This window comes from Lithobates pipiens, unplaced genomic scaffold (assembly GCF_037356315.1).
Source record: "Lithobates pipiens isolate NorthernLeopardFrog02 unplaced genomic scaffold, aLitPip1_a1.2 Scaffold_1, whole genome shotgun sequence".
In the NCBI taxonomy this organism is placed as follows: Eukaryota; Metazoa; Chordata; class Amphibia; order Anura; family Ranidae; genus Lithobates; species Lithobates pipiens.
The window spans coordinates 57,249,000-57,267,468 of NW_027507685.1; the positions used below are offsets into that span (position 1 = coordinate 57,249,000).

General features: G+C 44.0%; 1 protein-coding gene across 1 annotated transcript in view; it reads left to right on the forward strand.

The window, feature by feature from the left end:
- The window catches only part of LOC143923686 (sodium- and chloride-dependent neutral and basic amino acid transporter B(0+)-like), a 130,412-nt gene that overhangs the window by 102,612 nt on the left and 9,331 nt on the right, over positions 1-18,469 (forward strand). Inside the window, exons 9-12 of the mRNA XM_077447528.1 lie at positions 3,252-3,377; positions 9,128-9,246; positions 10,505-10,604; positions 11,188-11,297. Coding sequence (XP_077303654.1) covers positions 3,252-3,377; positions 9,128-9,246; positions 10,505-10,604; positions 11,188-11,297 — 455 coding nt within the window. The remainder of the gene's footprint in view (positions 1-3,251; positions 3,378-9,127; positions 9,247-10,504; positions 10,605-11,187; positions 11,298-18,469) is intronic.

Consider the following 18,469-nt stretch of genomic DNA (forward strand, 5'->3'; position numbering starts at 1 on the left):
TCCAGGACGCTGTAAAAGCCTCATTGCACGTTATGGCAAACGCTTGGTTGCAGTTGTTGCTGCTAAGGGTGGCCCAACCAGTTATTAGGTTTAGGGGGCAATCACTTTTTCACACAGGGCCATGATGGTTTGGATTTTTTTTCACCTTTAATAATAAACACCTTCATTTACAAATTGCATTTTGTGTTTACTTGTGTTGTCCTTGACTATTGTTTAAATTGGGTTGATGTTCCGAAACACTTAAGTGTGACAAACATGCAAAGGAACAGGAAATGAGGAAGGGGGCAAACACTTTTTCACACCACTGTACAATCTCAACGGCCGCAAACCAACCACGGGAACTGTTTAAACTGGTTAATCAATCAATGAATCCGGTGTGCCTAGAACCCCCAGAAAGCGAATCCCAGGATTACTGTGACAAACTGTCGGATTTTTTCATCGATAAAGTCAAAACCATCAGGGAAACAATTTGTCAGAAGAAAACATCCAACCTCAGCCAGCAAATACATAAAGAGGATGTCCGCACCAACATACTGCAACCGCCAAAATTTTCACTATCCCCAATTACCGTAGACACCGCAAAAAACATCATTAATAAACTGCGTGACAGTACCTCACCTATAGACATCATCCCTACAAAACTACTGAAGGAATGCTCCGACATCGTGGCTCCAACCATAACCCACCTCATAAACCGATCATTCCACGAAGGGATTGTTCCCAGCATCCTCAAACAAGGCATCGTCAAACCTCTACTCAAGAAACCAAACCTGGACCCTCAGGATCCAAACAACCGTAGGCCGATTACAAGCCTCAACACCATTTCTAAGATCATGGAGAAAGCTGTAGTACATCAGCTACAACTTCACCTGGATACTCACAAACTCCTGGACCCGCTGCAATCAGGCTTCCGCTCGGGTCATGGAACAGAAACAGCTCTCCTCAAGATTTGGGATGACGCCCTCGAAGCGGCAGATGACGGAGAGCCGTGTCTCCTCGTACTGCTAGACCTAAGTGCAGCGTTTGATACAGTAGATCACAATACTCTACTCGTCCGCCTCACAGAAGTAGCCGGAGTCCAAGACATAAATCTCCATTGGTTCGCATCCTTCCTAGGAAATCGGTCACAGACAGTGAAACTAGGAAAATTCCTCTCCGAAACTCGGGCAGTCACCTGCGGAGTCCCTCAAGGCTCTCCGTTGTCACCCGTTCTCTTCAACATTTACATTCGCCCACTCCTTCAAATCATCAGATGCTCAGATCTCTGCTTCCACTCTTACGCTGACGACACGCAACTTTATTTCCGGATCAATGGAAAAAAAGATCACCAACAACAACTTGAAAACTGCCTCAAATCAATAGAGGACTGGATGACCACCAACTCCCTCCAGCTGAACCAATCAAAGACAGAGCTTCTGATCTTACACCAAAATCATAAGCCCGCAACCAAAACCTCCTGGTCTCCACCAACTGTCTTTGGGCAGACTATCTCCCCAAAGACCAAAGCGAAGAGTCTCGGGGTTATTTTAGACGCACAAATGTCAATGGATGCGCAAATAGGATCTGTAGTCAGTCGATCTCACCATCTGCTGCGCATGCTTCGCAGACTCATCCCTTTTATCCCAAAGAATGACAAAGCAGTGGTAGTTGGAACAATCATTAATTCACGACTGGACTACGCAAACTCGCTTTACATAGGATTACCACAATATCAACTTGCGCGATTACAACTGATCCAAAACACGGCGGCAAGGCTGATAACAGGAAAAAAACCCTGGGAATCCATTTCTCCTTCACTGAGGAGCTTACATTGGCTAACCGTAAAAAATCGTATCACGTTCAAGACCCTTTGCCTCACCCACAAATGCGTGCATAGAGAAGCTCCGCAATACCTAATGGAGAAAATAAATCATTACACACCAAACCGCAGTCTTCGATCAGCCAACAAAAACCTCCTCCTCGTGCCCAAAGCCCGGTATAAATCCAAGGGGGATCGGAGATTCGCTGTCCAAGGGCCTCGGTTATGGAATGCTCTACCAATCAACATCCGCCTGGAAGAAAATCACCTGGCTTTTAGGAAAAAACTCAAGACCTTCCTCTTTTAGCAGATGATCAAAGCTCGCCACAGCGCCTAGAGGCGATTCAGTTCGCATTGTGCGCTATATAAGTATTTCATTCATTCATTCATTCATTCAATACTTTTTTTCTGATCCTCGGGGAGTTCTTTCCCATGAGGTGCCATGTTGAACTTCCAGTGACCAGTATGAGAGAGTGAGAGCGACAACACCAAATTTACCACACCTGCTCCCCATTCACACCTGAGACCTTGTAACACTAATCAGTCACGTGACACCGGGGAGGGAAAATGTCTAATTGGGTCCAATTTGGACATTTTCACTTAGGAGTGTACTCACTTTTGTTGCCAGCGGTTAGACATTAATGGCTGTGTATTGAGTTATTTTGAGGGGGCAGCAAATTTACACTGTTATACAAGCTGTACACTCACTACTTTACATTGTAGCAAAGGGTAATTTCTTCAGTGTTGTCACATGAAAAGATATAATAAAATATTTACAAAAATGTGAGGGGTCTAATCACTTTTGTGAGATGCTGCATATGTGTACTGATTTAGATATTTAACATCAATGGTCTATTCAGAATACTGAGAGAATATTTTAAATATTTGGACGCCGCTCCAAACAACCTGTAGTTGCATCCATATCATGTGTGATGTGTTCACTGGCTGTCCTGGGACTGTGTGTATTTCCTATGACTTTTATTTGGTTTATTTATTTGGTTCATCCATCTGCAAAGAAATTAATAGTTTGCTTCCATGCCTCATACTTTAAACGCCAAGTCAGCAATGGCAGCTAATATATTTCAGTCACAGGTCACCTTTAACACTTATGAGTAAATGGCCAAAAATTTCTTGTCAGTTTTTTGTAAACCAGGATATAAAAATACATTCTTGGTTTTTCCCTGGCTCCACTATCCTGTGAGTCAATGACCTGGAACAAACACAAGGCCAGTTAGTTTCTGAGCTGAGTTAGTCTGAACTCTTATCTTGCATGTTCATTCTAGGTCAGTAAGTCAGAAGGAAGTGAAACAAGAATAAAGCTGAAAGCCCCAGCCGCCAATTAGTAGTTCCCATATTTACATTTTTAATGGGTTCACTTTAATACACCTAACATGCACAAGAATACATTTTATTGATTAAAACATATATCCTAATATTATCTATCATCTTACAGGATTTGGGCTGGCATTCATTGCCTACCCTGATGCATTGGCCAGGCTTCCAGTATCTCCTCTCTGGTCTATTTTGTTCTTCTGTATGCTCCTGGCATTAGGACTTGACTCTCAGTTTGCACTAATTGGTGAGTTACATAGATATTCTATGAACTTTTTATGTTAATACAGTGTTCACTTCAATGTGATTTTCCCTTATTTCTCTAGTAAATAAGCCTGACCGATATGTGTCTAGCGATGAACTCTGAGAATGCGTCTTACTGGTAGCCACCTTCCTTATTCTCCAGCCCTAACATAGGCCAGCTTAGATTTCTTGGATCAAAGCTCAGGCCCCAAGCAAGACATTACTCTGCACTCACATCCTCCTCAGGCATCAGACCTGGGAGCCAAGAACTGGACCTGCTAAACACACATCCCCACCAAACAGATCCTGGGAGGAAAATATTTTTTTTAGAAACTCTCTCTAAATATTTATTAAATAGGAGTTCCACCAAAAAAACTTTATGGCCTCCTCCCCAGCTCCTATTTGTGAAACTGAACTTTTTGGGAAGGGGGGGGGGGGGGCAGGTAACCAAATTTGTCAGGTACCTGCTGCTACCTCCTATCTGGTCACCTAAGTGACCGGAAGCAGAAGATCTCCCTTCCAAAGTCTTCTGGAACATTTGACAGGTTCTAGAAGACTTCGGGGCCAGTCACAGACTGCAACTACGCTCATGCATGCACAGTGGGCACCCAGCTGTGAAGCTGTCACAGTCCAGTGCCCATAGTAGAGATGCCGGTGTGGCCGTGGGAGGACGCGGGGAGAACACGGCTGCAGTGAGTACACCACTGGACCATGGGACAGATAAGAGGCTGTTTATTAAAAGTCAGCAGTTACACTTTTTGTAGCTGCTGACTTTTAATAAACAAATGCCTGGAACTCCGCTTTAACTTCTCCAGCTCAAAATCACTGGCATGAACCCCTCAGCAATTAGCAGGGGAAAAAAGAAGGCATGAGCAAACAATGTCCTTGATTGTAAGAGACACCTAATGATTCTAGAAAACATAAACATAGTTCAGCTGCAAGCACTAAATTTAGACTGAGGGCTCTTTCACACGAGGTGGATCCGTGATGATCCACCCCGTGGACATCCGCTTGCTCAGCGGGGATCGCTCCATCGCAGGAAGATGACAGGTCCATCTCTGCACACTGCGCAGGGACGGACATGTCAGGGCACCACTCTCCCCTATGGGAGATCGGATGACGACGGACCTTAGAGTCCGTCATCACCCAATCCGATCTGCAGATGGATGGAAAAGTAGGTTTTTCCTCCGTCACACTTTTTTGGATCCGAGCGGGTCGGATGTCAGCGGACATGTCAGCGCTGACATCGGATGCTCCATAGACCTCTATGGAGCATCCGTTCAGGTCCGCCTAAAAAACTGACAAGCGGACCTGAACGGATCGGTCAAGTAAAAGAGGCCTAAAGCAGTATTCCAACATTTGTAAGCACATGTAAGTCATGTGATCATAGCCTGGCCACCTTCCCTTCTTTATTTTTGAATCAAATACATTTTTATTGCTTTTATATGCATATATCACAAACAGCATTCCACCCATGTGGGTATTTAAAAAAAAAAAAAAGCCAACACAACCCATAACAAAACACAACCATCCCATCCAAAAACAACCCAGAATTCCAGCCCTCTCTCCTTATTGCTCATAAATGTATCTACTCCCATCTCATCATCCATCCAAAATATCAGACCACCTTTTCCATATCTTTTCAAATTTCTCTTTTGTAATCTCTGTGTAGAAAGATATACAGTATCTTTCCTTCATTAGGGTTTCCTTTAATTGTGTTTTCCCTTCTGCTACTGTTGGTGGGTATAAGGATATCCATTTTTGTGCTATAAGCTTACGGGGGCAGGAATAGACTCCTTATTATTGATACCGTGCTGTCTTCTGTGATCCCGGAATCATCCAGGATAACCAGAAGTCATCCCCCCCAACTCTGGAGACAACCCAGTCCCAAAAGCGTTGTTAATCATAGACACAACCTCATACCAATAACGATTACGTTTAGGGCATCTCCATAGCATATGTATTAAATTATCAGGAGTCCCTTTACATCTAGGGCATTGGGCTGTATGTCTATGTTTCCATTTGAATGTTTTTCCTGGTGTATAGTGAGCCCTGCGTAGAATAAATAATTGTGTTAAATTTTGTGTTGGGGATAGGGAGGTCATTAAGGGGGGGGAAATCCTTCTGGGGCTGAGGAGTTTAAGTAAGGCCCTGGCAGAGCTCAACACAGTCCAACAGCCCAGTATGATACCGGAGCAAAGATTAGGACATCTAAAGCAGACTTTGCCTAAAAATGCAATTCATACCAGAAGTTGTTGTATATCATAAGTATTTATCACTTTTATTCAGATTTTTTTCCTCTTTGACCTAGAGGCGTTAAATTGGGAGGGGGAGTGCTATCCTATATGTTATATATCGAGGTGGGGCACTTCTAAGAAAAGTCCTTATTTAGGACCCCAAGGAGGCAATGACAATGTTGGAAGCACTTGTTATTTGCAGAGCGATTTTCAAATTTTTATGGAAAATCTTCATGTGAACTGACCTCAATCAAAACAGAGAAATAGAATTTCCATTAAGTTTGTTCTGCTTTAAATTGTTGTAAAAGCAGTGCAAGGAAGCATGCGTATGCCTAACCTTGGATTTAATGTCACATTTTGTCACCATGTATTATTGAGTACAATTAAAGAGTAACTCCATTTTGTTGAGAAAAAAAAAACATTCCCTTCTGGGTGATTTATGTACATTACAATGATTTTAACCGCTTGCCGCCCACTGGCGCTGCTCTTGTTGTGAGCGGGCGTCATATGACGTCCGTCCATTTAAACAGGGCATGCGCACGATCGTGGCAGCGTGTCACGGAGAGATCGCTCGTCACCGAGGTGGGTGAACAGCCATTGGGCATGGCTGTTTACCAAGTGATCAGCCGTGATGAAGATCACAGATGGTACCTCCCCACTTGGCACGGTGCATGTGTGCGATCGTGAGTGCGTGCACGATGGTGGCAGCGTGTTCCCGTCACTGACACTGGTAAACAGCCATTAGCCGGCAGCTGTTTACCATGTGATTGGCTGTGATCCTTTCACAGCCAATCATTAAATGTAAACACAGAGTGGTAACGAGATGTTACCAGGTTCTCCTCTTCACACCGATCGTTTGTGAGAAGGAGATCACGGTAACATCTCGTTACCGCTTAGAGTGTACACCAATCACACTGATTGCCCCCCCCCAATAAAGAGGACCTGTCACCACCCATCAAAGTACCTGTCATCACCCATCAAAGTACATGTCACTGTCCATCAAAGTACCTGTCACAGACCATATGAGTACCCGAGTATCTGAGTACCTGTCACAGTTCATCTGGGTATCCAAGTACCTGTCACTGGTCATCTGAGTACCTGTCACAGTCCATCTGTGTACCTGTCACGGTTCATCTGAGTACCCAAGTACCTGTCACGGTCCATCTGAGTACCTGAGTACCTGTCACAGTCCATCTGAGTACCTGTCACAGTTCATCTGAGTACCCGAGTACCTGTCACGGTCCATCTGAGTACCTGAGTACCTGTCACAGTCCATCTGAGTACCTGAGTACCTGTCACAGTTCATCTGAGTACTGAATACATGAGTACCTGTCACAGTCCATCTGAGTACCTGAGTACCTGTCACAATTCATATGAGTACCGAGTACTTGAGTACCTGTCACAGTCTATCTGAGTACCTGAGTACCTGTCACAGTACATCTGAGTACCCGAGTACCTGTCACAGTCCATCTGAGTACCTGTCACAGTTTATCTGATTACCTGAGTACCTGAGTACCTGAGTACCTGTCACAGTTCATGTGAATACCTGAATACCTATCTGCAGCTCATCAAGTTACCGGAGTACCTGTCTCCAGCCCATTAGAGTACCTGAGTACCTATCTGCAGCCCATCAGAGTATCTGAGTAACTATTTGCAGCCCATGCCTCATAGAATATAAGTTGGGGTGTTTGCTTTCCAAAATTGGGTAATTTTGTGGGTAATTTCACTGTCCTAGTGCTCAAGGACCTTCAAAATTGTGATAGGTAGGAATGAAATGTGTAATTTATGCTCCTAGAACGCCTGAAGGTACTACTTCAATGTTGGGCCTCTGTATGTGGCCAGGCTGTGTAAAAGTCTCACACATGTGGTATCACCATACTCAGAAAGAGTAGCAGAATGTGTTTTGGGGTGTAATTTTTGCTATATACATGGTATGTGTTAGAAATATCTTAGAAATTGACAACTGTGTGTAAAAAAATGGGTTTTAATTTTTTTCCACATTTTCCAAAAACTTCTGGAAAAAAATGAACCCTTAAAAAGACTCATGTCATGGTTATGCAATAGAGTTGGTCTGCTTAACTGTTTCCATGTGTTCATCTCTAGAGACCAGCCAACCCTCACCTGACTGCTTTTGTAATCCATCCTCTGGCATGACTCCACCCTAGCTCCTATCAGAGAGCTCTATATTAACCTGTGCACTGCAGGCCATCCCTGCTGATCAACCATTGTGTATTCCTTTGTGTGTTAGCTTCCTGTTACCTTCCGTGTGCTCTTCTGTTGTTCTGTTGTCTTTGACTATCCCTGTTTGCCTGTGATCCTGACCTTTTGGCGTGTCCCTGACTATTCTTGTCTGCTTGTGGCCCCAACCTTGGCTTTGTCCCTCACCATCCCTATCCTCCTGTTGCCTACTGTGGGTGTGAGCTGGGGGACCCTGGGGGTCGCGACCTGGAGCCAGTTACGCTCTAACCCCGGTGGGACCTGTCTCCCGTCCGCAGCAGTCAGCCATAGGGTCCACAACCTTGCGGTGCACTCCTGATCCCTGCGGTGTGCATCTGTCACCTCGCCTCAAGGTGACCTGACAACTCATTATGCATCATAGATACATTGGGGTGTTTGTTTTCCAAAATTAGGTCATTTTGTGGGCAATTCCATTGTCCTGGTGCTCCAGGGCCTTCAAAAGTGTAATAGGTGGTTGAGAAATGAGATGTGTCATTTATGCTTGCAGAACGTCTGAAGGTGCTACTTCAATGCTGGGCCTTTGTATGTGGCCAGGCTGTGTAAAAAGCTCACACATGTGGTATCGATATACTCAGGAAGAGTAGAAGAATGTATTTTGGGGTGTAATTTGTTGTATGCATATGCTGTGTGTGAACAGAACACCCCCAGGTAGCCATATTGCAATGAAAATGAAATTATGTTTCTGGTGGACGTTCTGTAAACATTCTGTGTACAGAACTCCCCCAGGTAGCCATATTGCAATGAAAATGATAGAGCTTCAGATTCCAAAGGAAAGGTCAATTTTAATAACATTAAATTTCAATATGACTTGTGTCACAATTGTATATGCTATTTTTTTTATTTTTTTTGCTATTTTTCCCCAAGAAAGTGGAGTTACCCTTTAAATCTTTTTTTTTTTCTTGTTTTAGAGCCTCTGTCAGTTTTTATATGTATGCCTTGGGTAGATTTCTCCTCATTTCCTCTTCCAAAGACACAACAGGAAGAAAGAAACAAACTAAGGGCAGATTCCAGTGTTAACAATTGTCACTGGAACAGTTTTCCCCTCTTCGCTTGATCCTGGTGACAGTTGTGACATTTTGGATTCGCCTTTACTGAATGATTCTTTCAGATGGGGAAACAAATAGATATATTAATCCTTTCACAAAAAAAAAAGTTTAATTTTAAAAACAGTTACATAAGCAGGATTACTCTTAAAGTTTCCTTAATTGGTTGGATATGGTCATGGTATGTTTAATCTTTTATTTGTTTTTATTTACTTTTGTTTATTTCCTTATCATAGAAACTCTTACAACAACAATACAAGATGTTTTCCCGAAAGTAATGAAAAAATTGAGGATTCCCTTGACGACTGCAATATGCGCTGTTTTATTCTTACTGGGGCTCCCGTGTGTTACACAGGTAAACTTTTGCCTGACTGTTGCTGCATGCCTTAAAATAAATTAATTTGATGATTAATAAGACCAGGAACATTGAGAGTTGTACCAGGATCAAGAAACACTGAGAGTTGTACATATTTTTTTTGAAAATGTAGATTTGTTCCCATCAAAAAGATCATATATCAAAAAGATCTAGATAGAATAGATCTGGATCGAATGTTGAAACAACAGTATTCTTGGTACACTAATCCTTAATCAACGTTTCCCTAGGATGGTCTTACTGAATAGGAATAGCTACAAAAAAATATGGCTGTGGCTTGGTTAGACTGGGGTGTCCTTTGATCTCATAGTTGGAAAGATTTAGCAGCATCCTTATTTTAATCAAAGGGATAGTCCTTCCAAAAAAAAATTGTTTGGTTCTAGGTGAGCTGAAATATCATTTGTCTTATTGAACCTCTTGTGGAGTGAGATCTCCATACCAGATTTGCCAAATATTTTACCTCCCACCTTGGAGTGTTGGGTTTTCCTTTTGGGCAATTCCAGTCCTTTTTCATTTTTATAAAAAATAAAAAAAAATGTATAAAAAAAATTGAATACAGAGAGCAGAACCCCCAGACAATCACTTCCGTAGGATTGCCAACCTGTGATCTCAAACATAAGTCTGCCAGCTTTGGCGTTCCCAGCCATTTGATGATTTTACTCTCCATGATCTACCAAAAACATATATACATTTTGAGTGACTTTAAAAAAAAGAGAACCTTGTTCCTCAGTTAAATTCCTATACTAAATACATTCATAGTTACATAGTTAGTAAGGTTGAATAAAGACACCAGTCCATCCAGTTCAACCTGAGTATCTACAATTGTACCTATCCCTGTACATTGCACACTCACATTGGTCCCTACCCTCAAGGAGCCCACAATCCAAGGTCCAAGGTATTCATATACTAGGGTCAATTTTAAACAGAAGCCAATTAACCTACCTGCATGTCTTTGGAGTGTGAGAGGAAACCCACGCAGGCACAGGGAGAACATGCAAACTCCAGGCAGGTAGTTGTCATGGTTGGGATTTGAACCAGTGACTCTTCTTACTGCTAGGTGAGAGTGCTAACCACTACACCACTGTGCCGTCCATTCCTGGTACAACATATATTTTACTTTATGTTGGTTACACTCAGACTATATACTATAGAAAAAAATGAAAGATTTAAACAAATGAATAGCTCTATAACATGGTGTACTAGAAATAGCAGACAAACATTGATCTGATTATGTCTACAGGCAGGAATATATTGGGTAAACCTCATTGATTCATTTTGCGGTGGATGGGCTCTTCTATTTGCTGCTGTTTTGGAGCTGGTGGCTGTAATCTGGATATATGGTATGTACTTTAAAATGTTCTCTCCTATTAAGACTATGCTCTATGGCTGTGTACATAACAACATACTAGGATCAATTCACAAAGCTGCTAATCCCTTGAGTATCTGTTATTTTGTTGGATACCACACTTTATATAGTTCATATCAATGCATGAAGGTAAAAAACCTCTGTGTGTAGTAGCCCTCTCAGGCCCCCTAATACTTACCTGAACCCCCTCTCAATCCATAGATGTCCACAAGAGCCTTGGTTCTCTGGGACTCTTAGTCCTGATAGGTTGAGACAGCAGTGGAAGCCATTAGCTCCCGCTGCTGTCAACTACAACCAGTGAGCCCATTAGGAGAGGGAGGGGGCATGGCCAGGTGTTAATGGACACACAGAGCAGTGGCTCAGGAGGTACTCTGGGGGCACTCAGCAGGAGGGAGGAGCCAGGAGCTAGGGGGATCCGGGCTGCTTTGTGCAAAACCATTACACAGATCAGGTAAGTATAACATGTTTGTTTAAAAAAAAATTAATAAATAAGACTTTAATACACTTTAACTTTTGCACCTCATACATTTGACAATGGTGATGTATGTTATTTTCAGGTGGCAATAGAGTTATCTTGGATATAGAGATGATGCTTGGGAAGAAGCACTGGATATTCTGGTTGTGGTGGAGAGTATGCTGGTATTTTGTATCCCCGGTATTACTAGCAGTAAGTTATATTATGGCTCTGTCTAATTAGAATAACCACACAATGCAGTCATATATTGAAGCACATACTTTACAACAAAAAAGTTTACAACTGTGGATGTTTTTCTTAAAGTGATTGTAAGGGTTTTTTTTGTTTATTTTTAAATAACAAACATGTCGTACTTACCTCTAGGGGTGAGCCGAACACCCCCCGGTTCGGTTCGCATCCAGAACATGCGAACAGGCAAAAAATTTGCGAACACCATTAAAGTCTATGGGCCACGAACATGAATAATCAAAAGTGCTCATTTTAAAGACTTATGTGCAAGTTATTGTCATAAAAATGTTTGAGGACCTGGGTCCTGCCCCAGGGGACATGTATCAATGCAAAAAAAGTTTTAAAAATGGCAATTTTTTCAGGAGCAGTGATTTTAATAATGCTTAAAGCGAAACAATAAAAGTGTAATATTACTTTAAATTTTGTACCTGGGGGGTGTCTATAGTATGCCTGTAAAGTGGCACGTGTTTCCCGTGTTTAGAACAGTCTGAGAGCAAAATGACATTTCTAAAGGAAAAAAAGGCATTTAAAACTACTCGCGGCTATAATGAATTGTAGGTCCCAGAAATACACATAAAAGTCATTGAAAAAACGGCATGGGATTCCCCCCAAACCCCGAACCAAAATTAAAAAAAATGTGTGGGGGTCCCCCTAAATTCCATACAAGGCCCTTCAGGTCTGGTATGGACACAACAAGTTAAGGCGCAAACATCACATAATAATATGCTCAAAGAGGCTGTCTGTATAAAAATATATGAAGCGATAGTATAGTTCTCAAGTCCCAGGAGAATGCCTTTCATTCCTTAAGTAGGAATTCAACACGCAGGGCTGCCACCGCAGGGAGCTGAAACCAGGCTCCTAGATTATTACAGAGATACAAAAGAAGAAGAAGGGGGCGCCTCTGGGTGTAGATTTTTTTTAAAAGGAATTGTGAGGGGTTAGCTCGGCAGCGGGTGTGTGTGACCCCCTGGATGGGTTCACAACACAAAATCAGGCACAGCAGACAGCGTTGTAAGTGGAAAAAACAAAAGGTGCGGTTTATTCATGCTACATGCAGTAAAAAATATAACAGCCAAAACAAAAGAAAAACATGAAAATAAATCCTGGTCAGCTTGACCTCTAATTACACACTTAGTTTCCCTGTCTAACAACTGAGTGCAGCCTTGTGCTGCACCAGTCCCTGTCTCTGTTGTAGAGGTTTGCCACACAGGCGTTAACTCACCGCACAGAACAGGTGTCACACTCCCCAGTCTATACACACAAAACTGGTTCCAGGATGGAGCATCTCCCTAAGCATGCTGGGGTTTTTTGTAGAGGTCTTAATGAGCCCACTTACTTCAGCTGGGCTCGTTAACTCTTCCCCTCTAGTTGTACAAGTCTGCATAAAGCCTGAATCTAGGGCACACATATTTCCCATCCTGGATACAACCAGGTGACTTTACCTGCGTGCTGCCACATACCCCCCCCCCCCCCCTCTTGTTTCAACCTTGGGGTTGTAACACAAGCAGTCAGACACGCATGTATCCGAGACAAAGCATCCACATTCCCCATTTTAACACCAGGGCGATGCTTAACTGTAAAGTTAAATTCCTGTAGGGCCAGGAACCACCTATTTACCCTTCTATTGGTCTCCTTGTTCTGAGCCATCCACTTTAAAGGAGCGTGATCAGTCACCAGGTCAAAGTGCCTACCTAGCAGATAGTACCGAAGGGAATCTAGAGCCCACTTCACTGCTAAACATTCCTTCTCAATCGTGGAGTAATTTACCTCATGGGACTTCAACTTCCTGCTGAGGTAAATGACTGGGTGCTCTTCCGCGTTCCAGACCTGGGATAACACTGCTCCTAACCCAACGTCTGATGCATCAGTTTGTACCACGAAGTCCTTAGAGAAGTCTGGTGAGTACAACACTGGCTGGCTACATAAGGCTGTTTTTAAGGACTGAAATGCTTCTTCAGCCTCTGGGGACCATTTAACCATGACCGACTCTTTCCCTTTTGTCAGGTTGGTGAGGGGCACAGCCTGAGAAGCAAAATGGGGAATGAATCGTCGATAATAGCCAGCGATTCCCAGAAAGGCTCATACCTGTTTCTTGCTGTTGGGACGTGGCCAACTCTGTATGGCCTCGACTTTATTGACTTGGGGTTTTATCACCCCCCTCCCAATAGTGTACCCAAGATATTTGGCCTCCTCCTGTCCAATGGTACACTTCTTTGGATTGGCCGTAAACCCAGCTTCTCGGATAGAGTCAAGGACTGCTTGTACTTTTGGCAAATGTGAGACCCAGTCTGTGCTATGGATAATCACATCATCCAGGTAAGCTGCAGCATATTTCTGATGGGGCCTCAGAATCTTATCCATTTTCTGCTGGAATGTTGCCGGTGCATTCTGTAACCCAAACGGCATTCTCTTATATTGGAATGCCCCATCTGGGGTTACAAACGCAGTTTTCTCCTTGGCCGACTCGGCCAGGGGAATTTGCCAATACCCTTTGGTGAGATCAAGAGTTGTCATATATCGGGCTGTTCCCAGCCGGTCAATCAACTCATCTATACGCGGCATGGGGTAGGTGTCAAATTTTGTAACTTTATTCAATTGTCGAAAATCGTTACAAAACCGCCAGCTCCCATCAGGTTTGGGCACTAGTACGATAGGACTGGACCAGTCACTCTGGGACTCCTCTATCACACCCAATTCCAACATCCTTTGAACTTCCCACGTATTGCCTCCCGTCGGGCCTCTGGTATTCTATAAGGTTTTAGTTTTACCCTTTCTCCTGGCGGGGTGATAATGTCATGCTCTACGCCAGATGTTTGTCCCGGCAGCTCAGAGAAAATCTCTTTGTTACGAAGTACAAACTCTTTAACCTCCTGTTGTTGGGCTTTCGATAAGGTGTCTGCTATTCCAACCTCAGGAACTAAGCAATTAGGCTGTGCTTGTGACAAAGTCTCTGCGACTAAGGATTCCCTATCCCTCCAGGCTTTCAGCAGATTGACGTGATAGATCTGCTCTGGCTTTCGCCTTCCTGGCTGTCTAACCCTGTAGTTCACCTCACTAATTTTTTCAATTACTTCGTATGGACCTTGCCATTTGGCCAGAAATTTGCTTTCAACCGTAGGGACTAGCACCAAGACCCTATCCCCCGGGGAAAAAGTACGGGTCTTGGCCCCACGGTTGTACACTCTCTGCTGTGCTAACTGCGCTTGGGTCAAATGTTCCTTTACGATTGGCATTTTACTGTGCAATTCTATCTTGCATCAGGGCGACATGCTCAATCACGCTCCTGTGAGGAGAACTCTCATTTTCCCAAGTTTCCTTGGCGATATCTAGCAGCCCTCTTGGGTGTCTCCCATAGAGCAACTCGAAGGGTCAGAAACCCGTAGAGGATTGGGGTACCTCCCTAATGGCAAACATCAGATAGGGTATTAGACAGTCCCAATTCTTTCCATCTCTATCCACCACCTTCTTTAACATTTGTTTTAGGGTTTTGTTGAATCTTTCAACCAACCCATCTGTTTGGGGGTGATACACAGATGTACGCAATTGTGTCACTTTGTACAACTTGCATAGTTCTTTCATAACCCTGGACATAAAGGGTGTACCTTGGTCCGTGAGCAGTTCCTTACAAATACCCACGCGGCTAAAAACAAGAGATAGCTCTTTGGCTATGGTTTTGGCCGAGGTATTTCGAAGAGGAATTGCTTCCGGATAACGGGTAGCATAGTCCAATATAACCAAAATGTACTGATGCCCCCTAGCAGACTTCATTATCGGACCTACCAAATCCATTGCGATCCTCTCAAAGGGGACCTCAATGATAGGAAGAGGTACCAGCGGGTTTCGGAAATGTGGCATAGGTGCCCACTTCTGACACACAGGGCAGGAGGAACAATAACTTTCTGTTTCCTTCATGACCCCAGGCCAATAGAATCTCTGCAGTACCCTCTCTCTGGTTTTCTCGGTCCCCAGATGACCTCCCAGAATGTGCCCATGGGCCAATTCTAACACCAACTTTCTGTAAGGTTTGGGCACCACAAGTTGCTCAATGGTTTTTTCTGCCCTTTGAGCCACTCGATACAGCAGGTGCCTTTCCATAGTGAAGTACGGATAAGTGCAAGTCTTATCTGGGTTCACTAACTCGCCATCTATTTTCACCACATTTTCCTGTGCCTTTATTAGGGTGGGATCTTTTAACTGTTCTGTGGCAAAATTTTCCCTGTGAACCTCAAGATCTGAAAACTCCACAGACGGCGTGTTTTCATCTGAGGATGTTGGCTCCTCCCCAGTTTCTCGAGTTTCCCCCGCCAATACCGACAAGGGAAATTCTGGAGAGTCCTCACCACTCCCAGAGGAATTCTGGTCATCTTCCTGGTCTATAGGGGCACCAGTGGGGGGCTCAGGACAATCCCAGAGTTCCCAGAATTTTGGAAAATCCCTTGCCACAATAGCATCATGTGGTAAGTGAGACACTAACCCCACCTGATGAGAGAGGTTACCTTTGGGGGTCTCAAAAAACACTGAAGTTACAGGATACTCTCGGGTGTCCCCATGCACACAAATAACAGCCACCTTGTTCTTCCCAGAGACCTTTGTAGTAACTAATTCAGCTTTTATCAACGTTACCAGGCTACCTGAATCCAGCAACACATCAACATTTCTACCATTAATACACATTTTACATAAATGTTTCTCAGGTCCCCGAATGGCAGTGCATGCAACTGTCGCAAACAGCGACTGACGTCTCTCCCTTATAAAGTCACATTGCATAGGCTCATCCACAACTGGGCAATTGGCTGCAATATGTCCCTCTTGCCGGCAGCGGTAGCAAATAATCTTTTTTGCTGCCTCTTGCAGCATGGGCTTCCTGGGCTGCTCCCGCCAGACCTTAGGTAGAACTCCCACCCTCTCACTCTCTCCACCCTCACCCCTTGGAGTCATCTTACCCGCCACTGGGGATGATCTGGTCTTAGGGTAGAAAGTCCGTGAGTCCCTGGAAGAGGTGGTCAGGTTCTCTGTAGCCAAGTACCTCTCAACCAGATCCACTAGTTTATCTGCATTTTCTGGGTCTCCATGGCTTACCCATTTTTGGATGGCAGTAGGAAGAGCTCTCAGGAAAAGATCCATGACAACACGTTCCACAATGTTTGGTGCGGTCAAAGTCTCTGGCTGCAGCCACTTCCTGCTCAGGTGAATGAGATCATACATTTGAGACCTGGGGGGTTTTCCAACCTGAAAAGTCCAATTATGCACACGCTGAGCCCGGACGGCCAGGGTGACACCCAGCCGTGCCAATATTTCTGTTTTTAGTACCACATAGTCTTTTGCTTGGTCAGGCTCTAGGTCATAATAAGCTTTCTGCGATTCCCCGGTTAACAGAGGGGCCACCAGTCCAGCCCATTGCTCCTTAGGCCACTTTTCCCTTTCAGCAGTCCTTTCAAATGTGGTCAAAAACACCTTCGGATCATCCTCTCCAGTCATTTTTGTCAGTAAACGGCTCACACCAAAGGATGCGGTATTATTGTAACCACTTGCTTCATTGGTCTGCGGACGTTGCTGTATCAATGTCTCTATTTGCTGTTGAAAACTCTGCTCTTGCTTCTGCAACAGGTCTATGAAGCGGGCTTCAGATTGCTGCTGAGCTTGTTGCTGAGCTTCCAGACTCTGCTGCAAAGTTGCATTTGTCTGCTGCTGGGCTTGTTGCTGAGCTTCCAGACTCTGCTGGTGAGCCTTCTGCTGAGCTTCAAGACTCTGCTGCAAAGTTGCATTTGTCTGCTGCTGGGCTGCAAGGCTCCTTTGTAAACCCGCATTTGTTTGCTGCTGATTTGCATTTGCTAGAGCCAGCTGTCTCAGTATCTCCTCCATGCTGGCCTTAAAAAAAAATAGAGAAAAAAACTGCCAAAATTCTCCACCAACTGTGAGGGGTTAGCTCGGCAGCGGGTGTGTGTGACCCCCTGGATGGGTTCACAACACAAAATCAGGCACAGCAGACAGCGTTGTAAGTGGAAAAAACAAAAGGTGCAGTTTATTCATGCTACATGCAGTAAAAAATATAACAGCCAAAACAAAAGAAAAACATGAAAATAAGTCCTGGTCAGCTTGACCTCTAATTACACACTTAGTTTCCCTGTCTAACAACTGAGTGCAGCCTTGTGCTGCACCAGTCCCTGTCTCTGTTGTAGAGGTTTGCCACACAGGCGTTAACTCACCGCACAGAACAGGTGTCACACTCCCCAGTCTATACACACAAAACTGGTTCCAGGATGGAGCATCTCCCTAAGCATGCTGGGGTTTTTTGTAGAGGTCTTAATGAGCCCACTTACTTCAGCTGGGCTCATTAACTCTTCCCCTCTAGTTGTACAAGTCTGCATAAAGCCTGAATCTAGGGCACACATATTTCCCATCCTGGATACAACCAGGTGACTTTACCTGCATGCTGCCACAGAATTTATTCACAAGTCATTCTAAAACAGAGAGATTTTGCACTCACATTTTCCATAAAATAAGCAGGCATGTAGAATAAGAGGGGTCATCTGATTTAGTCCGTCACTTCTGTTCCGGTCCGCAAGTGTCCTATTGTCCTCTCCTGGCGTTACCACTGGTTTGTTGTTCAAAAAAGCCGGCTCGGTGGACACAGGGGATGTTCTTCCAAAGCGAGGCTTGGTTTGCTGTGACACGCGGGTTGCGGAATTGTGACGTCACGGCGGGCGACGCGTTTCCTGAGCGTTCGGGTCGAGGTGGGGAGACGACCGCGCTCTTTCATCAGGCCAATCAGATAAGGGGAAAGAGGCAAAGATTTAAATAGAGGAAGTTAAGGCGGGAGGCGTGGCTGAGCGGAGAGTGGGGCGTGGCTTTGAGGTTAGAGTACAACTCAAGTGTATATAGATAGAGGGGGGCGTGGATAGAGAGAATAGGGGAGGAGACTATAGGGGTTGGTAAACGAGTGAAGGAAGAGATGATGTAGATGGAAATGAGAGGAGCAGACAGACGGGGACAAACGAACAGAAGAAGGGAAACAATAATTTGAGACATATGGGCAGGAATAATGAGGGGAATCTGTGTATATGTAAACATATTATTAATAAAATATATGGATAAATTATATAAATATATATATGATAAAATATGTAATATGGAAA